Source organism: Microcebus murinus, chromosome 2 (genome assembly GCF_040939455.1).
Source record: "Microcebus murinus isolate Inina chromosome 2, M.murinus_Inina_mat1.0, whole genome shotgun sequence".
Classification (NCBI taxonomy): domain Eukaryota; kingdom Metazoa; phylum Chordata; class Mammalia; order Primates; family Cheirogaleidae; genus Microcebus; species Microcebus murinus.
In genome coordinates this window covers 109236681-109259669 of record NC_134105.1, presented here as the reverse complement: position 1 = coordinate 109259669, position 22989 = coordinate 109236681, and the positions used below count along the sequence as shown (strand labels likewise).

Here is a 22989-nt window from a genome sequence, read left to right as displayed (position 1 = left end):
ACACAAAGGCAAATATATAGGGCAAGTCCCCGCCTGAGCCAGGATGTGAACAGGAAGCTGATCAGATGATTTTCCTTACAGAGCTTTGTTCTGTGGAATAAGAAATCATTAATGGAAATGCCCTCCCTCTCCATCCCTCCCCCTCAGTGAAGTAAAAAGTCATTTTATTTATCTATTTATTTATTTTTTGGAGACAGAGTCTCACTTTGTTGCCCAGGCTAGAGTGGCAACAGAGTGGCATGAGCCACCATGCCCAGCCTAAAAAGTCATTTAATTTTTTTTTGAGACACAGTCTCGCTTTGTTGCCCAGGCTAGAGTGAGTGCCGTGGTGTCAGCCTAGCTCACAGTAACCTCAAACTCCTGGGCTCAGGCAATCCTACTGCCTCAGGCTCCCGAATAGCTGGGACTATAGGCATGCACCACCATGCCCAGCTAATTTTTTTTCTATATATATTAGTTGGCCAATTAATTTCTTTCTATTTATAGTAGAGACGGGTCTCGTTCTTGCTCAGGCTGGTTTCGAACTCCTGACCTCGAGCAATCCGCCCGCCTCCGCCTCCCAGAGTTGCTAGGATTACATGCGTGAGCCACCCAGCCTGGCCTTAAAAAGTCATTTTAAATCACACTGAACACTGCCCCAGGGAAGAGCTGACGGACACATTTGTCATTTAGATTCTCACTTTTTGGATTCCATTAAACTCTCTTTTGGATCAGACTTAAATCCAGAAAGTACTCCTCTATAAGGCTCTGATGTGGAAGTTATACAAAGTCAAATTAAGGCAAAAACAACCATTTTGACAGTTGGCTCAGGTTCAGAAGCAATGGAAAATCAGAAAGAACGGAATTTCAATTGTTTTCTTGGAAATGAAGGCAAGACCAAGGCTAGGGAGACTACAACATATGAAATCTCAAAATGCTGGAGGGACTGATCTCTAACCTGGGGCAGGTTTGATTAAGCTGTAATTCCTTTATAAAGAGAAGAGAGACACCAGTGTTTTTTCATTTGTTTGTTTTGAAACAGTTTCTCACTCTGTTGCCCAGGTAGAGTGCCGTGGTATCAGCCCAGCTCACAGCAACCTCAAACTCCTGGACTCAAGCAATCCTCCTGCCTCAGCCTCCCGAGTAGCTGGGACTACAGGCACACGCCACCATGCCTGGCTAATTTTTCTATATATTTTTAGTTGGCCAATTAATTTCTTTCTATTTTTGGTAGAGACAGGGTCTCACTCTTGCTCAGGCTGGTTTCGAACTCCTAACCTTGAGCAATCGGCCTTGGCCTCCCAGAGTGGAGATACCAGTTTTGAACTGACCCTAAGGTCACACAGGAGACAACATAGACAGTATTGAGTCTACTAAAAGATTCCTAAACCCAACACTAGAGCCTGGGATCCTTGGCATTTAGTTTCTACTGAAGATGGTCCCATTCTTTCCAATAGCTCAAAACAAAAAGTTAACACAATCTAACATCTAGATGACAAAAGTCAATATATTTGAGTCCAGTCAGACTTGTCACTCTGGGTTGACAGGCATGTCAGACTGAAAGCAGCAACCATGTTAATCTAGCTCATAACTGAACCTCCAGTGTCTACAACACGTAACAGAGACAAATTAATATTTACCTAACAAATGTACCTTTTATGCCAGATGTGGCTTCAGGGGTCTCTTTTAATAATATCCCTCTTAAAACTAGAAGAGTTCACACTAAGACTCTGCAAGTTATCTGCCAGGCCTACACTCATCGCTCAGCTATACCACCAACAGGGCTGCCAAGGAATGCACAGGGAATCTTTTTAGCTTTCCCCAAGAGGACCCTGAATAAAGGTCCAGCACAACTAACCTTAAGAGCAACACTAAACCCAGAAATGAAGGAGAGAGAATCCTCCCAGCCTCCCCACTCCCTTCACCTCGGATATGTGCAAATCCCCAGTTAACTTACCAAGTGTCGAATCCCATTCCAGCTGTGATACATTAGAGGGAAGACAAGCGCAAACTTAGCTGTGTGGATCAGTGCTGGCCCCAGAGATAGGGACTTCACAAATTCGAAATAAGACTCAAAGTTCCCAGGCAGCAACAGGGCCGACAAGCCAAAAAGATAGACACCTGAGGAGAAAACCAAGTAGCCCATCACAGCTGCCCATAAGTTACCACTCATATATTGCATAAAACTAGGTTTTATGATAGGCCCTGGCACCTCATACAACTCCAAACTATTTTAAAATGGAGATGATTTAAACTCATGTTCAAATTTATAGGGGGAGACAGGCTACTTGGGATCTGATCATAATCTGAATGTGCCATACATTTTAGTACATTATTCTTCCTTTCAACATCCTTCTCTATAAAAACCTCAATGGCCAGTTTAGAAGTCACCCTCTTGCTACATGATCTACATAATCATCTCAGTAAGAAAAAGTAAAATAAAAACAGTATACTCAGTTCAGGGAAAAGAGAAAAAATTTTAAGTCATTCAAATCTCTACCACACAAAAATTTAAATAAAAATGGATTAGAGACCTAAATGTTAGAGCTAAATGATAAAACTCTTAGAAAGCAAGCATGGGAATAAACTTCATAAGCTTGGATTCAGCAGTAGTTTCTTAGATATGACAACAAAACCATAAATGACAAAAGAAAAATAGTTAATTTGGACTTCATCAAAATTAAAAACTTTTGTGCTGCAAATAATACCAACAAGAAGGCCAGGCACAGTGGGTCACACCTGTAATCCTAGCACTCTGGGAGGCCAAGGCAGGCAGATTGCTCAAGGTCAGGAGTTCAAAATCAGCCTGAGCAAGAGACCCCATCTCTATCAAAAATAGAAAGAAATTAATTGGCCAACTAAAAATATATAGAAAAAATTAGCCAGGCATGGTGGTGCGTGCCTGTAGTCCCAGCTACTCGGGAGGCTGAGGCAGGAGGATTGCTTGAGCCCAGGAGTTTGAGGTTGCTGTGAGCTAGGCTGACACCACGGCACTTTACCTGGGCAACAGAGTGAGAGACTGTCTCAAAAAAAAAAAAAAAAAATACCAACAAGAAAGTAAAAAGACAACCCACAGGAATGGAAGACAATATGTGCAAATCATATGTCTGATGAGGTTTATCCAGAATACATAAAGAATACGTACAATTCAAAAATAAAAAGACACATAACCCAATATAAAAATGGGCAAAGGATCTGAACAAACATCTTTCCAAAGAAGATAAATTGCCAGTAAGTACATGAAAAGATGGTCAATATCATCGGCCATTAGGGAAATGAAATGCAAATCAAAACCATAATGAGGCTGGGCATGGTGGCTCATGTCTGTAATCCTAGCACTCTGGGAAGCGAGGCGAGAGGATCACTCAAGGTCAAGAGTTCAAGACCAGCCTGAGCAAGAGTAAGACCCATCTCTACTAAAAATAGAAAGAAATTAGCTGGACAACTAAAAATATGTAGAAAAAATTAGCCGGGCATGGTGGCACATGCCTGTAGTCCCTAGCTACTCAGGAATCTGAGGGAGAAGGATTGTGTAAGCCTAGGAGTTTGAGGTTGCTGTGAGCTACGCTGACGCCACGGAACTCTAGCTCAGGCAACAGAGCAAGACTCTGTCTCGAAAAAAAAACATAATGGGAATGACTTCACACTCACTAGGATGCTATTATTTTTTTATATATATATTTTATTTACATAAAATATAATTCATATAAACACAGATTTAAGAAAATATATGAAAATAAAATTATAAAAAGACAGATAATAATAAGTGTTGGTGAGGATATAAAGAAACTGAAACCCTTATTCATTGCTGGTAAGAACATATTAATAAAATGGTGAAATTACTTTAGAAAACAATATGGTAGCTCTTCAAAATGTTAAACATAGAGTTACCTTATGATGCAGCAATTTTACTCCTAGGTATATACCCAAAAGAAATGAAACATGTCCACACAAAAACTTGTACACAAACGTTCACGGCAGCATTACTCATATTAGCCAAAAAGTGGAAACAACCGAAATGTCTATCAATTGATGAATGAGTAAATTATATACGGTATATCCATATAATGGAATATTATTCAGCTATAAAAAGAAATGAAGTACTGATAGCATTTATCTACAACATGCATGAACCTTGAAAACATTATGCTAAGTGAAAGAAGCCAGTCACAAGGACCATATACTGCATAATTCCATTTAAATGCAGTGTTCAGAATAGGCAAGTCTATGGTGAGAGAGAGCAGGTAAGGGGCTGCCTAAGGCTCGAGGAGAACTGGGGGAAATGAGGAGTGATTGCTAATGCATATAAGGTTTCTTTTTAGGGATGATTAAAATATTCTAAAATTGATTGTAGTTATTGTTATACAACTCTGAATATATTACACTAAAAACTACTGAATTATACATTTCAGATAAATGAATTGTATGGTATGTGAATTATGTTTCAATAAAGCTATTAAAAGAAACAATCTCTACTAGTTATTACTTAGTTTCTACCAATACCCATTTCCATCAGTAACTGTGGCTCAATTATAGAGTTATTCTAAACAGTAGGAGTGAAAGGGCACACCTGTTGAAAATACACAAGATTATTTTAATAATCATTTACTTCTCCATTTCCATGGGTGACAGAGCAAGACCCTGTCTCTTATTAAAAACGAAAAGAAAAGAAATCAACCTGAGCCAGGCATGGTAGCGCACTCCTGTAGTCCCAGCTACTCAAGACACTGAGGTAGGAGGATCACTTGAGCCCAGGAGATCAAGGCCAGCCTGGACACATAACAAGATCCCATCTTTTTAAAGAAAATCAACCTGGCACCAGTAAGAGGATGAAATACAGAGAAGTTAGAATGAAGGCATGACATTTGAGAGGTCAAGTTAACTCCAAGTCTTCAGCTGATAAAGTGATAATAGTTGATCTAAGATAATAACAGAGAGAATGCAGAAGGGACAAGTGAGAAAGAATACAAAGAGGGTAAAATTTGGGGGTGGGAGGTGAACGAGGTAAGTCAAGGACGTTGGTTTGCATGGGCTACTAAATAATGCTCTTCATCCATATAAGGGAACAAATGAAATGCCGGTTGTTTTTAGTTTAGTTCAGCTTTGATTTATTTGGGGACTGATGTTGTTATTTGGGCAGGAGAGGAGAAAATAGGTTCAATTTAGGGGATGTTTGAGTTTAAGGTGCTTAAGGAACATCAAAGTAAAGATATTCAATAAGCAGTTGGATAAAGGTCTGAAGCTAGCTGAGCTCTGATTTAAAGATACGGATTTGAGGATCATCTGCATATAAGTGATAAGTGAAGTTTTAAGTGTAGATGGGGTAACTTGGGAAGAATATAGTTTAAAAAGAAGGAGGAAGTTTCTCACTAACGTTGACTCAAAAAAAAATAAATAAATAAATAAATAAAAAAATAAAAAATAAAAAGAAGGAGGAAGGCCGGGCGTGGTGGCTCAAGCCTGTAATCCTAGCACTCTGGGAGGCCGAGGCAGGCGGATTGCTCGAGGTCGGGAGTTCAAAACCAGCCTGAGCGAGACCCTGTCTCTACTAAAAATAGAAAGAAATTAATTGACCAACTAAAAATATATATACAAAAAAATTAGCCGGGCATGGTGGTGCATGCCTGTAGTCACAGCTACTTGGGAGGCTGAGGCAGGAGGATCGCTTGAGCCCAGGAGATTGAGGTTGCTGTGAGCTAGACTGATGCCACGGCACTCACTCTAGCCAGGGCAACAAAAGTGAACTCTTGAGCTCAAGAGTTCAAGACCAGCCTGAGCAAGAGTGAGACCCTATCTCTACTAAAAATAGAAAAATTAACCAGGCATGGTGGGATGTGCCTATAGTCCCAGATACTCCGGAGGCTGAGGCAGAAGGATCACTTGAGCCCAGAAGTCTGAGGTTGCTATGAGTTAGGCCTATGCCACGGTACTCTAGCCCAGGCAACAGAGTGAGACTCTGTCTCAAAAAATATTTAAAAAATTAAAAATAAAATAAAATAATCAAACTCATAGAAGTAGAGAGTAGAATAATCATTACAGAGGCTGGGGCAGGGCAGGGGAAATGGAGATAATGGTCAAAGGGTATAAAATCTCAGACAGGAGGAATAAGTTTGTTTTGTGGTTTTTTTTTTTTTAGATCTATTGCACAGTATGGTGAATATATTAAATAGTTAACAATAGTACATTTCAAAATTGCTAAGAGAGTAAATTTCAAATGTTATCACCACAAAAAATAATAAGCATTTGAGATGATGGATATGTTAACTAGCTTGATTTAATTATTCCACATTGAAGTCATAAATCATAATATCACTTTATACCTTATAAATATATATAATTATAAATTATCAATTTATAATTTTTTAAAAAGCATCAAAAATCTTGCCAAGGAAATTTGGGTGAACTCAAAATGATATGTTAGAAATGGGATTTTAACCAAGAAAGCTCATATCTAATACATATTATTCTTCATTTGGTTCTTAAAGCAAAATGAGACATGTTAACATGATGAGGTTGATCTGCAAAGCATCTATAAAAAGTAGGACCACCAAGAAAAAGTAGGCAGTATGTCCCTAGCACTGTCCAAAGAATAAATGTCTGGAACCAGGTTCAGCAATATCAAGTACATGTTGCAGGAATATCCCTAGAGTAGAAATGTATGCATATGCTTAATGGCATTAGCTGTTAAGATCATTCAACTAATTCCTCTTGCTTTGATTGCCTGCTCACCAGACAACCTTTGGATTATAATGTAGTATTTATTCCACACAGTTTGCTTCTTGGAAGAGAGTGAACACATCAGGTAACACAGTATTGGGTAATTTAATTACCTTTTCATTATAAATCAATAAACTGACATTCTCGTTAAAATATTAGTTTCTTGGTGAATCAATCCCCAGAGCTGAGTAAACAGTGAATAAACTAACAAAGTCAAATTTCTTAGCTTATACAGCAGAGGACTAGACTGCACAGCCAGCTAACCTTCTTCATATGTCCCTTCAAACTGCACAGTATGAATACTGATATGAAGTGAAACTGATTAGAAGGAACTAATAGGAAAAGGACAAGGGAAATAGGAAGCACGTGTTAACAGAAAGACTGCTATGCTATCCAACCAAACTGCCTTTTGTCTGTCTGTCTGTCTGTCTATCTATCTATCTATTTAGAGCCAGAGTCTCACTTTGTTGCCTAGGCTAGAGTGAGTGCCGTGGTGTCAGCCTAGCTCACAGCAACCTCAAACTCCTGGGCTCAAGCAATCCTGCCGCCTCAGCCTCCCGAGTAGCTAGGACTACAGGCATGCGCCACCATGCCCTGCTAATTTTTTCTATATGTATTAGTTGGCCAATTAATTTCTTTCTATTTATAGTAGAGACAGGGTCTCGCTCTTGCTCAGGCTAGTTTCGAACTCCTGACCTTGAACAATCCGCCAGCCTTGGCCTCCCAGAGTGCTAGGATTAAGGCGTGAGCCACCACGCCTGGTCCTTTTTTCCTTTTTATAATAACCACTGTTAAGGAAGGCTGAAGTCTTTCTTCCAAAGTCGTCTTTACCTTAAACCAGAAGTCACAAACTGGTGGCCCTCAGTTTAAAACACATTTAGCCATGTACTTGGCTTATACTGTTTTTTGAAATGTTTGTATAAACTGCCATCATTAAAATATCAGAATATTTCATGTGAAGTCCATCTTTCTGCTGTCTCTTCATTGGAATATCCAGTAACTAGTTGTGAATTTCTGCATGACAATAATTAGCTGAAGATATATATATATCCTGTGGTCTCCTCTTTATTAGGAAGCCTGCCAGAGTCCCAATACCAATTAATGTCTCCCCAACACTGAACTAAGTGTTAGTTGTCACTGTGCTTGCACTTTTTTCTTTCAGTAAAGAAAAAAAGTAAAATATTTCTTATACCCATTTCTTTATCAAAACTAGAAAGGAGATAGACTGAGAGAGATGTATTTCATTTGGATTACTTCATCATCTGCTTTACTCATTTAAGTTACCTGCTTAGCCTCTATAGGTTTTGAGCTTTCAAGTCATGCTTTTGCATTTTTCCAACAAAAACAAACCCTGAGGTCGAGCACAGTGGCTCATGCCTGTAATTCTAGCACTCTGGGAGGCTGAGGCGGGCTGATTGGCTCAAGGTCAGGAGTTCAAAACCAGCCTGAGCAAGAGCGAGACCCCGTCTCTACTATAAATAGAAAGAAATTAATTGGACAGCTAAAAAAAATATATAGAAAAAATTAGCCAGGCATGGTGGCACATGCCTGTAGTCCCAGCTACTGAGGAGGCTGAGGCAGAAGGATTGCTCGAGCCCAGGAGTTGGAGGTTGCTGTGAGCTAGGCTGATGCCATGGCACTCTAGCCCCGGGCAACAGAGTAAGACTCTGTCTCAAAAATAAAAAAATAAAAAGATGAAAATACCACTAAGCCTAAAAGAACAATTAAGAATCATAAGTTTCTAAGTGCTTAAGAAAAAAATTGTGGTTTTAGTAGCCTCAGTTTCTTTAGTTGTTAAATGACGGTACTCCTGTTTTTCAGATTATTATGAGGGTTAAATAATTACTTAAATATTCTGTAAATAATGGCTGTACCAATAGTTAGCTGTGTTTGAATTAGGTGGTATTTTTCTGATGGGTTCAGTCCTCAAACAAACAAACAAAAAAACCCATAAAATGAAACAAAGTCTAGTCTACATATACATAGAATGGTGGTTATTTCTGAGTGGTGGGATTATGGGGAACTTTTTAAAATCATGTATTTCTATAATGTTTTAATTCTTTGCAATATGTTTTTGTAATCAGGAAAAAAATATTTTTAAGCAATATTTCTGTGAATTCAAGGAGATCTGGGATCATTACACAAATTCCAACCCAGACAAAATTAGAAAAGAGACCATTTTGGCTGCCCGCCTTCCGAATTTTTCAAAAAAGCCTCACCTCTTCAAACAGGAATATCAATCAGTTAATTCAATCAAAAGTTACTTTAGCCAAAGTTTTTCTCACTACAAGTGAAAAATATTTAAGAAATTATTATTATTATTTTTTTGAGGCAGAGTCTCGCTTTGTTGCTCAGACTAGAGTGAGTGCCATGGAGTTAGCCTAGCTCACAGCAACCTCAAACTCCTGGGCTCAAACAATCCTCCTGCCTCAGCCTCCCAAGTAGCTGGGACTACAGGCATGCGCCACCATGCCCAGCTAATTTTTTCTATATATATTAGTTGGCCAATTAATTTCTTTCTATTTATAGTACAGATGGGGTCTAGCTCTTGCTCAGGCTGGTTTCAAACTCCTGCCCTTGAACAATCTGCCCGCCTCAGCCTCCCAGAGTGCTAGGATTACAGGCATGAGCCACCGCACCAAGCCTTAAGAAATTAAATACGAGATTTGGTAAATCTTCCTCTGATGTCCAGTGCATTAGGAATCAGGAAATTGACCCTACTCCTAGAACCTGAGTGTCTGAGGAGAGATCCTTCTAACAGCTAAACAATTTAAATTAAGAAAACAAAGCCACTGAAGCTGTCCCATCTAATCACTAAGAAAAATTAAATGGTGCTTTTGCCTGGGTGCCAAGATCAGCTCCTGCTGGCTCCACTACAGTTAAGTGCTATAGGCAGAACTGTGCAGATTGTCAGTAAGTCCTATTGTCATTTCCAGAAGCCATCATAAGCTCTTTCAGACATTTGTTAGCAAACCCCTGTAGATACCACTGCAAATGAAAACATCTACAAGACCCTCCGTGAAGCTGTCCAAGTGATGATTAAAACTTGGGCTGACAGCACCTGCTTGCTCTTTTATCTAAAGTGTTGTCACACTTATCAAGATGTATTCTGCCCATCTGCTCTTCCCTGAAACCTCTCTCTGGGAGTATTCATCATGCTCTGAAGACTACGGTTAAATAAAGCTTTTTCGGCTTTTTTTTTTTTTGAGACACGATCTTGTTTTGTTGCCCAGCCTACAGTGCAGTGGCATCATCATAGCATACTGCAACCTCACATGTGATTCTCCTGTCTCAGCCTCCCGAGTAGCTGGGACTACAGGTGCACACCACAATTTTATTCTATCTTTAGTAGAGCTGGGGTCTCATTCTTGCTCAGGTTCCTCTCAAACTCCTGACCTCAAGCAATCCTCAGCATCCTAGAGTGCTAGGATTACAGGTGTGAGCCGCCATGCCCAGCCAAAGCAGAGCATTTCTGAGAAGCGGTTTCTTTTCTGGTGCCAATCAGTGTTTATAAGGACTAAGATGTAGCAGTCATGAAATAGCAAGGGCTCAGAATGAGATTTTTAAACTACAAATGTTCATTTTCTGAGAGCCATAGGATTAACTATTCCAATTATTAATATAAATACTAATCACCACCAGGCCTGTATTTGGAACTTTATATAAAATATTTAATTTTCACAATCCTAACTAGGCATATTATTAGAAAAGGAAATGATTATCTAGTAAGATTGAAAGGTAATCTACCTTTCTCAAGAGATCTTATAGGTGACAAGAACTCCTGATGCATTTTTTACAGTCCATAGCCTACCTGGTCTTCAGTCTTGTCAAAATTATAAGAGACTAAAGTATATATACAGACTGCAATGAGTTAACATACACTGTGGGATATCACTTCCAATAATCAAAATCTAAGGCCCAGAAAGCCAAATTAAAATTAGCAGATTAGTTAGAGCAAATAATAATTGAAATAATTTTGAGAGAAATATCACCTAGGTCAAGATGAGACTTTTCTTTTTTAAGAGACAGTGTCAACTCTGTTGCCCCAGGCTACAGTACAGGGATAACATCATAGCTCATTGTAACCTGAAACTACTGGGCTCAAGTGATCCTCCTGGCTCAGCCTCCAGTGTAACCAGGACTACAGGCATGTGCCACCATGCCCGGATAATTTTTTTTATTTTTTGTAGAGATCTCTAAATTCTAATTGCTGCCCCCCACCCGACCTCCACCCCCTGCCCCCGTACAAGCAGAAAGATATTATTCACAAATCTCAGGAGGGTGGGGCAAATAATTCGTCCAAGGATTCACAGCTAGTTAGTAACAGAGTTGGACCTGAACTCCAATCTGTCTTATTTCAAAGTTTGTACTTTTTTCACTTTCTCTACACTGCCTCAGTCTGGAATGACTGGGATTCCTAACATATACCAGATCACATTTAATAATCAATAACTAATGTCCCACCTCATGATAAGCCCAGAAGAAAAACAGCCATGTCAGACATTCATTAGTTACTTTATAAATCTGTAAGTCATTTAGCTTTTCTAGAAAAGAGGCTGCCTGACTGAACAGCAGGTTTGCCTATAGATTCAGGCAATCTCTCACTGATGTTCTGATTTTCCAATCTGACTCTGTTTTTAAAGACTACCTAAAACATTCAGGACCATTCTTATACCCATTCAAGTTAATTGTACAATTCATATATAGTTACATTTAATACCAAAATGTCTGTTGTTTAGCATCTTTATTTCCTCTTCCGAATCTCATGCTTTTTATTATTATATGTTTTATCTTGTTATTTACCCTTTTCCCCAGTCTTATTCATTATCGTAGCTTCAGCTATCTGCTCTTCTCAAGGAATTTACTTAATTTTGCCTAGACTTTCATACTGTCACTATGAAAAATCGTTAGTCTTTATTCTAATCCCTACAGAACCTAACCAATGGAAGAATGCTATTAGCCTCCTCTTTCCATCTTTTAAAGCATTGTTTATAAATTTCCTTTTCAATAAATTCTATTTTAAAGTCAAACTAGTGTCAACATGCTTTTATAAAATTTATATATTAGCCATAAAATCTCTACAATCTGAATAAATAATGTATCATGGATTTATGTAGGCCAGCTTGTCCTGTTGCTGGAACAAAGGAGAACATGAACCTTTAATGGCTTCTCTTGGTCTACACAACCAAGTTCTGACATCTCAGCATGGCAGTGAAAGTTCTTCACAAAGTCTGGCCCACTTTCCCACCTTATCTTCTGTTAATTTTCCCATAAACACTACTCTCAAGATGCCAGACCTTGGCCGGGCGTGGCGGCTCACGCCTGTAATCCTAGCACTTTGGGAGGCCGAGGCGGGCGGATTGCTCAAGGTCTGGAGTTCGAAACCAGCCTGAGTGAGACCCCGTCTCTACCAAAAATAGAAATAAATTAATTGACGAACTAAAAATATATATACAAAAAATTAGCCGGGCATAGTGGCCCATGCCTGTGGTCCCAGCTACTCGGGAGGCTGAGGCAGTAGGATCGCTGAGCCCCAGAGATTGAGGTTGCTGTGAGCCAGGCTGACGCCACGGCACTCACTCTGGCCTGGGCAACAAAGTGAGACTCTGTCTCAAAAAAAAAAAAAAAAAAAAAAAAAAAGATGCCAGACCTTGTCATAATTATCCAACAACTCTGGATGATTTCCAATCCCTATGCCTTTGCATTAGAGAGTTTCTCTGTTGGTGCCCTCCTCCACCTCCTCTTCACAAACTCTCCTACTCATTTTTCTTTCAAGCTCTCTAACTCCTTCACAGCACAGTCAACTATGTATTGTGGGTTCCACATCCATGGATTCAACCAACTATAGATCAAAAATATTGTGGAATTGGCCGGGCGCGGTGGCTCACGCCTGTAATCCTAGCACTCTGGGAGGCCAAGGCAGGCGGATTGCTCGAGGTCAGGAGTTCGAAATTAGCCTGAGCAAGAGCAAGACCCTGTCTCTACTATAAATAGAAAGAAATTAATTGGCCAACTAAAAATATATATACAAAAAAATTACCCAGGCATGGTGGCGCATGCCTGTAGTCCCAGCTACTTGGGAGGCTGAGGCAGTAGGATCGCTTAAGCCCAGGAGTTTGAGGTTGCTGTGAGCTAAGCTGACGCCACGGCACTCACTCTAGCCTGGGCAACAAAGTGAAACTCTGTCTCAAAAAAAAAAAAAAAAAATTATTGTGGAAATAGATGGATCTGTACTGAACATGCACACACTTTTTCTGTCATTATTTCATAAACACTATAACAACTATTTACATAGCACTTATATTGTATTAGGTATTATAAGTAATCTAGAGACGATTTAAAGTATATACTGTGCATAGGTTATATCCACATACAGCACCATTTTATTTATTTTTATTTTTTTATTTTTTATTTTTTAAACTGTGTTGAATTAATTTATTAAATCTACCTGTCAAGTGATCCATTCTGTATGGAGCCTTGAAACGATGTATTGAGAGTTTATTTGTAATTACTGAAAGCAGATGGTTCTGAAAAAATTGCAAGTAATTACAGGCTCCTTACAGCACCATTTTATATAAGGGAATTGAGCCTCTGTAGATTTTGGTATCCAAGGGAGGTCCTGGAACCAATCTCTCAGAGCTATCAAGGGATAACAGTTTTGCTGGTCTCTCCTCTGCAGTCTCTTATCTCATGGCGGCTCACGCCTGTAATCCTAGCACTCTGGGAGGCGGAGGCAGGTGGATTGCTCAAGCTCAGGAGTTCAAAACCAGCCTGAGCAAGAGAGAGACCCCCATCACTACTATAAATAGAAATTAACTGGTTAAATAAAAAAAATATATATAAAAAAATTAGCCGGGCATGGTGGCACATGCTAGGTAGTCCCAGCTACTCAGGAGGCTGAGGCTTTAGGATCACTTGAGCCCAGGAGTTTGAGGTTGCTGTGAGCTAGGGTGATACCACGGCACTCACTCTGTTGCCTGGACAACAGAGTGAGACTATCTCAAAAAAAAAAAAAAGAAGAAGAAGTATAAAGGAACAGTGTTGTGAAATACAAAATTAAGGAGGAAGCTACTACTTTAGATATGGTGGCAAGCAAAGTACTCTTTTTTTTTTGAGACAGAGTCTCAAATCAACTGCTATTGTTCTTCCGGTGATTTTTAGATTAAATCTACATATGAATGTCACCAAACTGAGTAGAAAGCATCGATCTAGAAATTTCTTTTTTTTTTTTGAGAAAGAGTCTCGCTTTGTTGCCCAAGCTAGAGTGAGTGCCATGGCATCAGCGTGACTCACAGCAACCTCAAACTCCTGGGCTCAAGCGATCCTACTGCCTCAGCCTCCCGAGTGTGAGTAGCTGGGACTGCAGGCATGTGCCACCATGCCTGGCTAATTTTTTCAATATATATTAGTTGGCCAATTAATTTCTTTCTATTTATAGTAGAGACGGGGTCTAGCTCTTGCTCAGGTTTTGAACTCCTGATCTGGAACAATCCACCAGCCTCAGCCTCCCAGAGTGCTAGGATTACAGGCGTGAGCCACCGAGCTGGCCCTAGAAATTTCTTAATCAATCTAAAAATATCTTTAGGCAGAAATAAAAATAATTATGAATCTACAGTTAGAATGGCCTAATATTAGGACTTACCCTATCAGTTCAGTACAAATAGATTAAAAACCAAGAACTAGCCAGGAGTGGTGGCTCATGCCTCCTAGCACTCTGGGAGACCAAGGTGGGTGGATCACTCACGGTCAGGAGTTTGAAACCAGCCTGAGCAAAAGCGAGACCCCATCTCTACTAAAAATAGAAAGAAATTAGCTGGACAACTAAAAAAAAAAAATAATAATTATATATATATATATATATATAAAAATTAGCCAGGCATGGTGGCACATGCCAGTAGTCCCAGCTACTCAGGAGGCTGATGCCATCCCTTTACTAACAAAAGGAATTATAGCATAGGAATGACAGCATCAGATCTTACATACGAGTTCCTACCCTTATCAACATAATTATGTATACATGCATCTGATTGCAAATAGCAGAAGCTTAGCTTCAGATAATTCCTGCCAATGTTTCATCAACAGCTCCCTAAGTACAGGATCCCTACACTAGAGCCACTAGCCCTGATGACCGCTTCAGTAAAAACATAGTCTACAGAAGGTTAGGAGGGGTCCTGAAGGATAGAGCACTTTTCCAATACCACCATCACTTCACCAAAGCAAAAGTCAAGAGAAATACCACCTTGACAGCTCTATCTGGCACCAAATTTCTGGAGCAAGGGCACACTACATGTTAGGACCTGAAGGCCGCCATCTGCTCTACACTGTACAAATGGGCCATTTCCTGGCAAGCTGGTAATAATGCCTGATGTGGTGAGTAAAAGTTGGGCTTTGCTCCCAGGCTAAAGTGCCAAAAGAGAAGAGACAGAGGGACTCAGAGTTTTACATCAGGTAAAACAGTGGAGCTTCTTTCTCTCACACACAGAACCTCATACAGATTCTAGGCAAGATATTTTCTCTTATTCCCTAGGATGATGTTAAAGACATGCCAGGGAAATAGCCACAGGAGAAAAAAGTTTGTACACACAGCACGGATTTATATGCTGTTCAAAGTCATGAGCTCATTTTCCTTTGTCAGCAAAGGGCCTAGGACTATCAACTTGGAACATAAATCCTATTGAATACATGCTAACAGCTTACTCAAGCATTTTTTTTAGAAAGCACTTCACCACTCTTAGTTTGCATCTGTTCCTCCTGTGTATACATATAAAAGCTAGATCACCTTTGCTGGGAGAAAGCACAAATCCCCCAGGTATCTATCTCAAGGAGACTGATCGAGAACAAACTCAGATTTACCTATGCAGCATTCTAATGTCTGATAACCTATTTTCTTGCTCCCACTGAATTGAGTAGCTTTTAGCTAAACTAGTAATCACATAATACAGAAATATCAGTGTTGAAATACAATACTAGTTAAGTAGTTATCATAGTCAGTATGGAGGGGAACAAAATAAGATACCTGCAAAGCCTGAAAATATGATGACAAACTGAACAAAAATTTAGAACACAAATATATGAAAAGTGTTAACAGAAAAAGAAAATGGTATTCATTTTTTTTTTGAGACAGAGTCTCACTTTGTTGCCCAGGCTAGAGTGAGTGCCGTGGTGTCAGCCTCGCTCACAGCAACCTCAAACTCCTGGGCTCAAGGTATCCTCCTGCCTCAGCCTCCCGAGTAGCTGGGACTACAGGCATTCGCCACCATGCCTGGCTAATTTTTTCTATATATATTAGTTGGCCAATTAATTTCTTTCTATTTATAGTAGAGACAAGGTCTCACTCTTGCTCAGGTTGGTTTCCAACTCCTGAACTCAAACGATTCGCCTGCCTCAGCCTCCCAGAGAGCTAGGATTACAGGCGTGAGCCACTGCGCCCGGCCAATGGTATTCATTTTGCATTCAGCAAATATCTACTGCATTATCTATTGCATTCTAGGTACCATACTCTCTGATAAAAATACAGACAGTTTGATCTTCCCATCTAGTAAAATAAAAAAAAAAAAAAATACAGACAGATGCAGCCTAGTCTCTCATGGAACATATAAACCAGTAAGGAAGAATGACAATGAACAAGTAAATTACAACAGTGATGACCGTTATGAAAGAAAAAAACAGAATGCTTTGAGAGTGTGTACTGGGGAACCTAAACTAGTTTTCTGTAGGGGACTGACATATATTTTCCTAGTTTAAGAATTAAATTTAGTGAGTAATGTACGTGTTCTGCCCAGAGCATTGAAAAGCAATGTGCTCCAGACAAGGTCGTTGTGATAAACAAGGCTGTTACCTAGAGGCATAACAGAGGACCTGAGCAGCACTTAAGCAAGAGATGCCCAGCCCCACGGCAATGGGGGTCTGGAAGCCACAGGATAAACACACTGTTCCTGTGATTGCTGCTCAAACCCCTTAAGATGGCTGGTTACTCAATGACAGGTAAGACCCCTCAAGTGAGGGGTGACCTAAGCCATGCACAGCCACAGGGGGTCAGCCTAAGATCTTAGGGGTCACCCTAAGAGAAGTTGGGGATGAGAAATGTTCCCTGTGGCTACCTTGCCCATCCTTGCTAATCTCAGTCCTAGGTCTGGTGATCTATGCCTACTGCCTAGAGCAACCACCTGGAAATTCTGAGCCAGGGGATATCTGCTTCCCTAAGCCTATGTATTCCAGAATTTATGGCCATTGCTGAAATGCCTAAGTGGTTACGTACAAGGAACTAACTTCAATTTTTTAGAGTATAAAAATAAAATTGATCCAGTGTATTATTACTCAAGTCAACCGTCTGTATGTGTGTCCCCATTTTTCTTTGCGTTCTGTGTTTGTGTTTTGTGTTCTGTGTTCATCCTCTATCCTGTAAATATGCCGCAACAGTTTTTGGTTTTGGTGGGGGAGGGGAGCCACATATGCTATATAGCTAGGAGGAAAGCTAAAAACACAAAAAAAGTCTTGTCACCAGCATCAGCCAGAGAAAATTTTAAAATCTAGCCAATCCCCTTGTAAAGTATATCCCTACTATGAAAAAATACATCAAATTTCAGAAACCTCCTGATTATAACCTACACTCCATGTAATAAACCTTCCTACCTAAAAATGAATTACTACTTACCTAAGACTAGTATACAATTCATTCTGCAGCTGTATTTCCCATTATACAAATAAATAAATAGACATTCTGGTCTGTTAACCAAGATTTTGTGTGACAAGAATGGGGCTGGGTGCTGTAGCTCATGCCTATAATCCTAGCACTCTGGGAGGCCGGGCAGGAGGATCACTAGAAGTCAGGAGTTCGAGACCAGCCAGAGCAAGATTGAGACCCTGTATCTACTAAAAAAAAAAATAGAAAGAAATTAGCTGGACAACTAAAAATCTATATAGAAAATTAGCCAGGCATGGTGGTGCATGCCTGTAGTCCCAGCTACTCAGGAGGCTGAGGCAGAAGGATTGCTTGAGCCCAGGACTTTGAGGTTGCTGTGAGCTGGGCTGATGCCACAGCACTCTAGCCTGGGCAATAGAGCAAGACTCTGTCTCAAAAAAAAAAAAAAGAATGGGTGCTAAAACTGAGTTTCCAGAAGAATAAGGTTAATGACTGATCTTGAACTGTGTTTCATCAATGATCAGTCAGCCAACCCATCTCTATTTCATTTCTACCTCTGCTCTCTATAATTTCAACAAATAGAATATCAGAAAGTGCTAAGGAATAGTTAAAAATCTGCTAAGAAAAGAACTTTAGCATAGTGGGAACTCATAATTCATTGTTAAAGGAATAAATGAGCAATAAGCTTACAGAGATTCATCATTCCCTCTAAACTGAGTTGCTGAGTTGTAAAGGAGGCAGTGACAAGAGCCACAGAAATATCAAAGTTCTTCAAAGAAGCGTGTGTGCGTGTGTGTGTAAAAATATACATACATACCTGCACTTGCAGCAATACCAGTGCCACGATGACAAATGGACATTGCCATGGGAAGAGACCAACTGCAAAGAAACACACAAAGACAATTTAAGAAGGAAAACATGACAACATAGTATAGAGTCCATCTTGGCAAAGAGAATATAAACTAATTCTGAAATGAGCCCTATTTTAGCTCACATATTCCTGTGTTTCCACTTTCTAATTTGAAAATAAGAAAACTGATCTAAAGAGTTATATCCCCCCCCTTTTACCAAACTGTATCACTGATAGAGCTGAGAAGAGAAAATAATTATAACTCAAAACTTCTTTCACAAGGAGAAACATGGTTTAAAGATACTAATTAAAGTTGGTACAATTACGGCCAGGCAATGTGGCTCATGCCTATAATCCCAGCACTTTAGGAGGCCAAGGTGGGAAGACTACTTGAGCCCAAGAGTTTAATGCTGCAGCAAGCTATGACTAAACCACTACACTCCAACCTGGGTGACAGAGGGAAACTCTGTCTCTTAAGAAAAAAAAAAAAAAAGTTGCTACAATTTGAAATAATTGCTAGAATACAACCACTTGGGTCCTTCTATTTCTTTAGTCATATCACGGAAATGAAAGAAAACCTAGCAAGCTTTATTTACCCACAGTTTTATGTGATATATGGTCGTCCTTAAATTCTCCCTTATTGGCCGGGCGCAGTGGCTCACACCTGTAATCCTAGCACTCTGGGAGGCTGAGGCTGGCAGATTGCTCGAGGTCAGGAGTTCAAAACCAGTCTGAGCAACAGCGAGACCCTGTCTCTACTATAAATAGAAAGAAATTAACTGGCCAACTAATATATATAGAAAAAATTAGCCGGGCATGGTGGTGCATGCCTGTAGTCCCAGCTACTCTGGAGGCTGAGGCAGCAGGATTGCTTGAGCCCAGGAGTTTGAGGTTGCTGTGAGCTAGGCTGATGCCACGGCACTCACTCTAGCCTGGGCAACAAAGCGAGACTCTGTCTCAAAAAAAAATTCTCCCTTATCATATGCCCCAAAAATATCCAAATTGAGCATACCACTTATTCCTTAAAAAATTACCAATCTCAAATTTGTACATCCAGTTTCCCAGATTTAGTATATATCTCTTAATCCACAGTAGCTCTAAAATGCTTTCTCATCGAATCTCTTTTAAAATCATGAATCATCAATTTGCCAGAGTGTTTGCATAAAAAAACAACCAACATTGTTATTCTAGACCTAGTTCTCATGCTCAAAAGAGAACTGGTTGGTAAAACGAAAAGAAAAGAAGTCTTTGGAGAAAGTTAACATTCATCTTGGAATGTTAGCTTAGACAAGGAATAATGAGCATAATCAGACCATATACTCAAAACTTTAAAGAGAAACAATTTAAGGAGGTTGAAAACATCTCAATAAGAAATCCTACCTACATTATGAAAATGGTAACAGTGAGTAATAAATGAGTAATGTCCAAAGAAACCAAAAAACTGGCTATATACCACTCCGATTAACTCAGATTTAACAAGAGAAATATAAAATGTAGAAGAGCCACATAAACCAAGTACAAAGAGAACAATGGCATGATTTGGGAAGAAAAATCAGGAGACTGAAACCCAAATGAGCTGAGGCTTGCAAAAATCTTCAAGGACAACAAAAAAGAGCTTTTAAAATTGTATTCTGGGAAAAAATTGTATTCTGGGAAGAGACAATCTTATGCTAATTGATGACACAGTGAGAAACAGATTGTGCAACCATTTTATATGTTAAAGAGAATGCTCATCAGAATGAAAAAGACAGAACAAATATTGATTTGAAAGAACTGAAACCCTAAAGAGGTGAGGAAATTGTAAAATATCACTTTAAATTCCAAATGCACTTACAGCTCCTGGCCGGGAGCTGAATGAATTAAATCCCATGACTGAAGATGCTAATGGAAGAAATATACACTGTTCTGGTAATCTTTGAGAAATACTGGTATGGAAAGTGGAAGTAATGTGACATAAAACTGCTGACCTCAAATGTTACCCTAAATTTCAAAAATGGTTAAAATCATAACATGGTTAGTCTACTATTGAGTAGATAAAAGAGATTTTATTTTCCAAAATTAACTGTAGTTTATTTTTGTAGTTATCATTCCAGTCCCCCATGATTTTCCAGAATCTTGTCATTTCTCGTCAGGCAAGTATTTAGCCCCTACTCTCGAACCCTGGCAGGACTTCATGATTGATTGCCCTCAAGCAACAGAATGCAACAGAAGTGTGCTATATGACTTATGTATTTCCCTTCCCTCCCACATGTTATGAGGAAGCCCAAAGAAGCCTATGCAGAGAGATCATGTGGAAAGGGCCATTTGGAGAGAAATAAGGGCTCCCTCCAACAGCAAGAATCAACCCAAGACGTGTGAGTGAATAGATCTTCAGATTAATTCAGCCCCTAGCCTTTGTGTTTTTCAGCTGAGACCCCACACATCATGGAGCAGAGTACAAGTTGTCCTCACTATTCCCTGTTCAAACATTAGAGTTAAGTATAGAAAATCAAAATTGTTTTAATTCATTTACAGAAAAGCTAATCACTAGGAGCCAATATGATTTCCCTTAGGAAAAAAAATTTTTTTCAGGAAATACTGAGATCCATATCTTATTTATCTTTGCATTTCCAACTCCTGAAAGAGCATCAGGTATACTGTGACCAATAAAAACAAAAATCTACTGACATCGGCCGGGCATGGTGGCTCACGCCTGTAATCCTAGCTCTCTGGGAGGCCGAGGCGGGCGGATTGCTCAAGGTCAGGAGTTCAAAACCAGCCTGAGAAAGAGCGAGACTCCGCCTCTACTATAAATAGAAAGAAATTAATTGGCCAACTGATATATATATAAAAAATTAGCCGGGCATGGTGGCGCATGCCTGTAGTCCCAGCTACTCGGGAGGCTGAGGCAGAAGGATCGCTTGAGCCCAGGAGTTTGAGGTTGCTGTGAGCTAGGCTGATGCCATGGCACTCACTCTAGCCTGGACAACAAAGCCAGACTCTGTCTCAAAAAAAAAAAAAAAAAATCTACTGACATGAACTGTATTAATTTTATTTACTTTTTTGACTTTGATAGAATGTTAATCAAAGGAAAGCTAGAGACGCTAAATAAATGAATTTCAGCAAGTGATCTAGCAATTGCGCTGCAAACAATACCATAAAAAAGTAAAAGTATTTCTCCAGAGATTACAAATGGCCAATAAGCACATGAAAAGATGCTTAACAACCCTTATCATTTACTTCTAGGCCTCTTCCAAAAAACTCTAAATGTTGGTAACAGAAAATATGATTTTAGATATCTCAGATATCTTACCCTGACATGTCACTCTGGAAACAGCACCATGTTCCCTGTTGTTTCTTTTTTTTTTTTCACAAGTATATCTGGAGTTACATAACTAGAAAAGCAAACTAAGTAGTGAAAGACTGACCTCAACAAACCACTACCATTCTTTATGTGACCTGTGAAAAAAAGACCAAGGTTTTAAATACAGATTGAGAATAATTTGGGAAGTTCTTCATCATTATAATTCTCTCTCTCTTAAAAAAAAAGTTTCACCATTAAGTAGCAAGAATTGAGATCACTTATTAGCCTCCTTCTGTTTTAATAGAGTGTCTTGTTTCTACAATCAGGATTATTCCTGGAATCTGGCTTGCAAAAAACTGAAGGGTTGTGGTATTTGTGGAGGTGGTTAAAAATGGCCAGCCTCCTGGCAAGAACCCAAGTAAAGAGGGTAGCAGAGCTTAGGATGCTTTGCTGGGTTAGCTTTTTTTTTTTTTTTTTTTGAGACAGAGTCTCGCTTTCTTGCCTAGGCTAGTGTGAGTGCCGTGGCGTCAGCCTAGCTCACAGCAACCTCAAACTCCTGGGCTCAAGCAATCCTACTGCCTCAGCCTCCTGAGTTGCTGGGACTACAGGCACGAGCCACCATGCCCGGCTAATTTTTTATATATATATATTAGTTGGCCAATTGATTTCTTTCTATTTTTATAGTAGAGACGGGGTCTCGCTCAGGCTGGTTTTGAACTCCTGACCTTGAGCAATCCGCCCGCCTCGGCCTCCCACAGTGCTAGGATTACAAGCGTGAGCCACCGCGCCCGGCCTGGGTTAGCTTTTAAAAAAAAAAAAAAAAAAAAAAAAAAGATCTACATATAGGGACTTTTCTTGGAAGACACCAGCAAAAACAGATATTAACGCCACTTCTGAAGACAAGATAAACAGATAAACAGATGTATGTATATACTTACATACATGTATATGGTATGTGTATGTTTATGTGTGAAACTGCATACATATATATTCTATCTCTACTAGGAGGGACTAGAAGCAATTATATCCTGGTAGCAATGAACACATCTAGCACCCAGATATTGGTTTCATAGGAGACATCTTGAAGAATTCCTATTGGTCAAGTCTGGGACAATTTGAACACCAAAATACATATTAACAGAGTATAACCCTTTGGGCAAAATAAGAATCCTTGAATCTATACTGATAAAGAAAGTAAGCTTTATTCTATCATAATAAATCAATCTAGAAGGTATATGGAATTAGAAAAATTACAATTTGGTAACCATCACAGTAATAACTGATTTAGGAAATTACCACCAGCAGATACCAGTGAGTAAACATCTGACAATAGAATATTCAGAGTTTCAAAGTGTATTCCCACAAAATACATATTAACTAATAAATACAACATCCTTACTGAGTTAACTTTACAGTGTGAAACCTAGCAGACACATCTCAACCAGTGATACAAGTTAACATCACCAGTAATGGGATAAATCATCATCATATGCCTCCTGATATAATGTACTCAGAAGA

At 39.4% G+C, this 22989-nt stretch overlaps 1 protein-coding gene across 3 annotated transcripts in view; it reads right to left on the bottom strand.

Moving 5' to 3' along the window:
* The window catches only part of SDHC (succinate dehydrogenase complex subunit C), a 43378-nt gene that overhangs the window by 2686 nt on the left and 17703 nt on the right, over positions 1–22989 (bottom strand). For 2 of the 3 annotated variants that reach the window (XM_076000322.1, XM_076000323.1), the window contains 2 exons: positions 18156–18217; positions 1937–2100 (listed from right to left, as the gene is read on the bottom strand). In XM_076000322.1, coding sequence (XP_075856437.1) covers positions 1937–2100; positions 18156–18217 — 226 coding nt within the window. The remainder of the gene's footprint in view (positions 1–1936; positions 2101–18155; positions 18218–22989) is intronic. The other variant, XM_076000324.1, reaches the window with a different exon arrangement.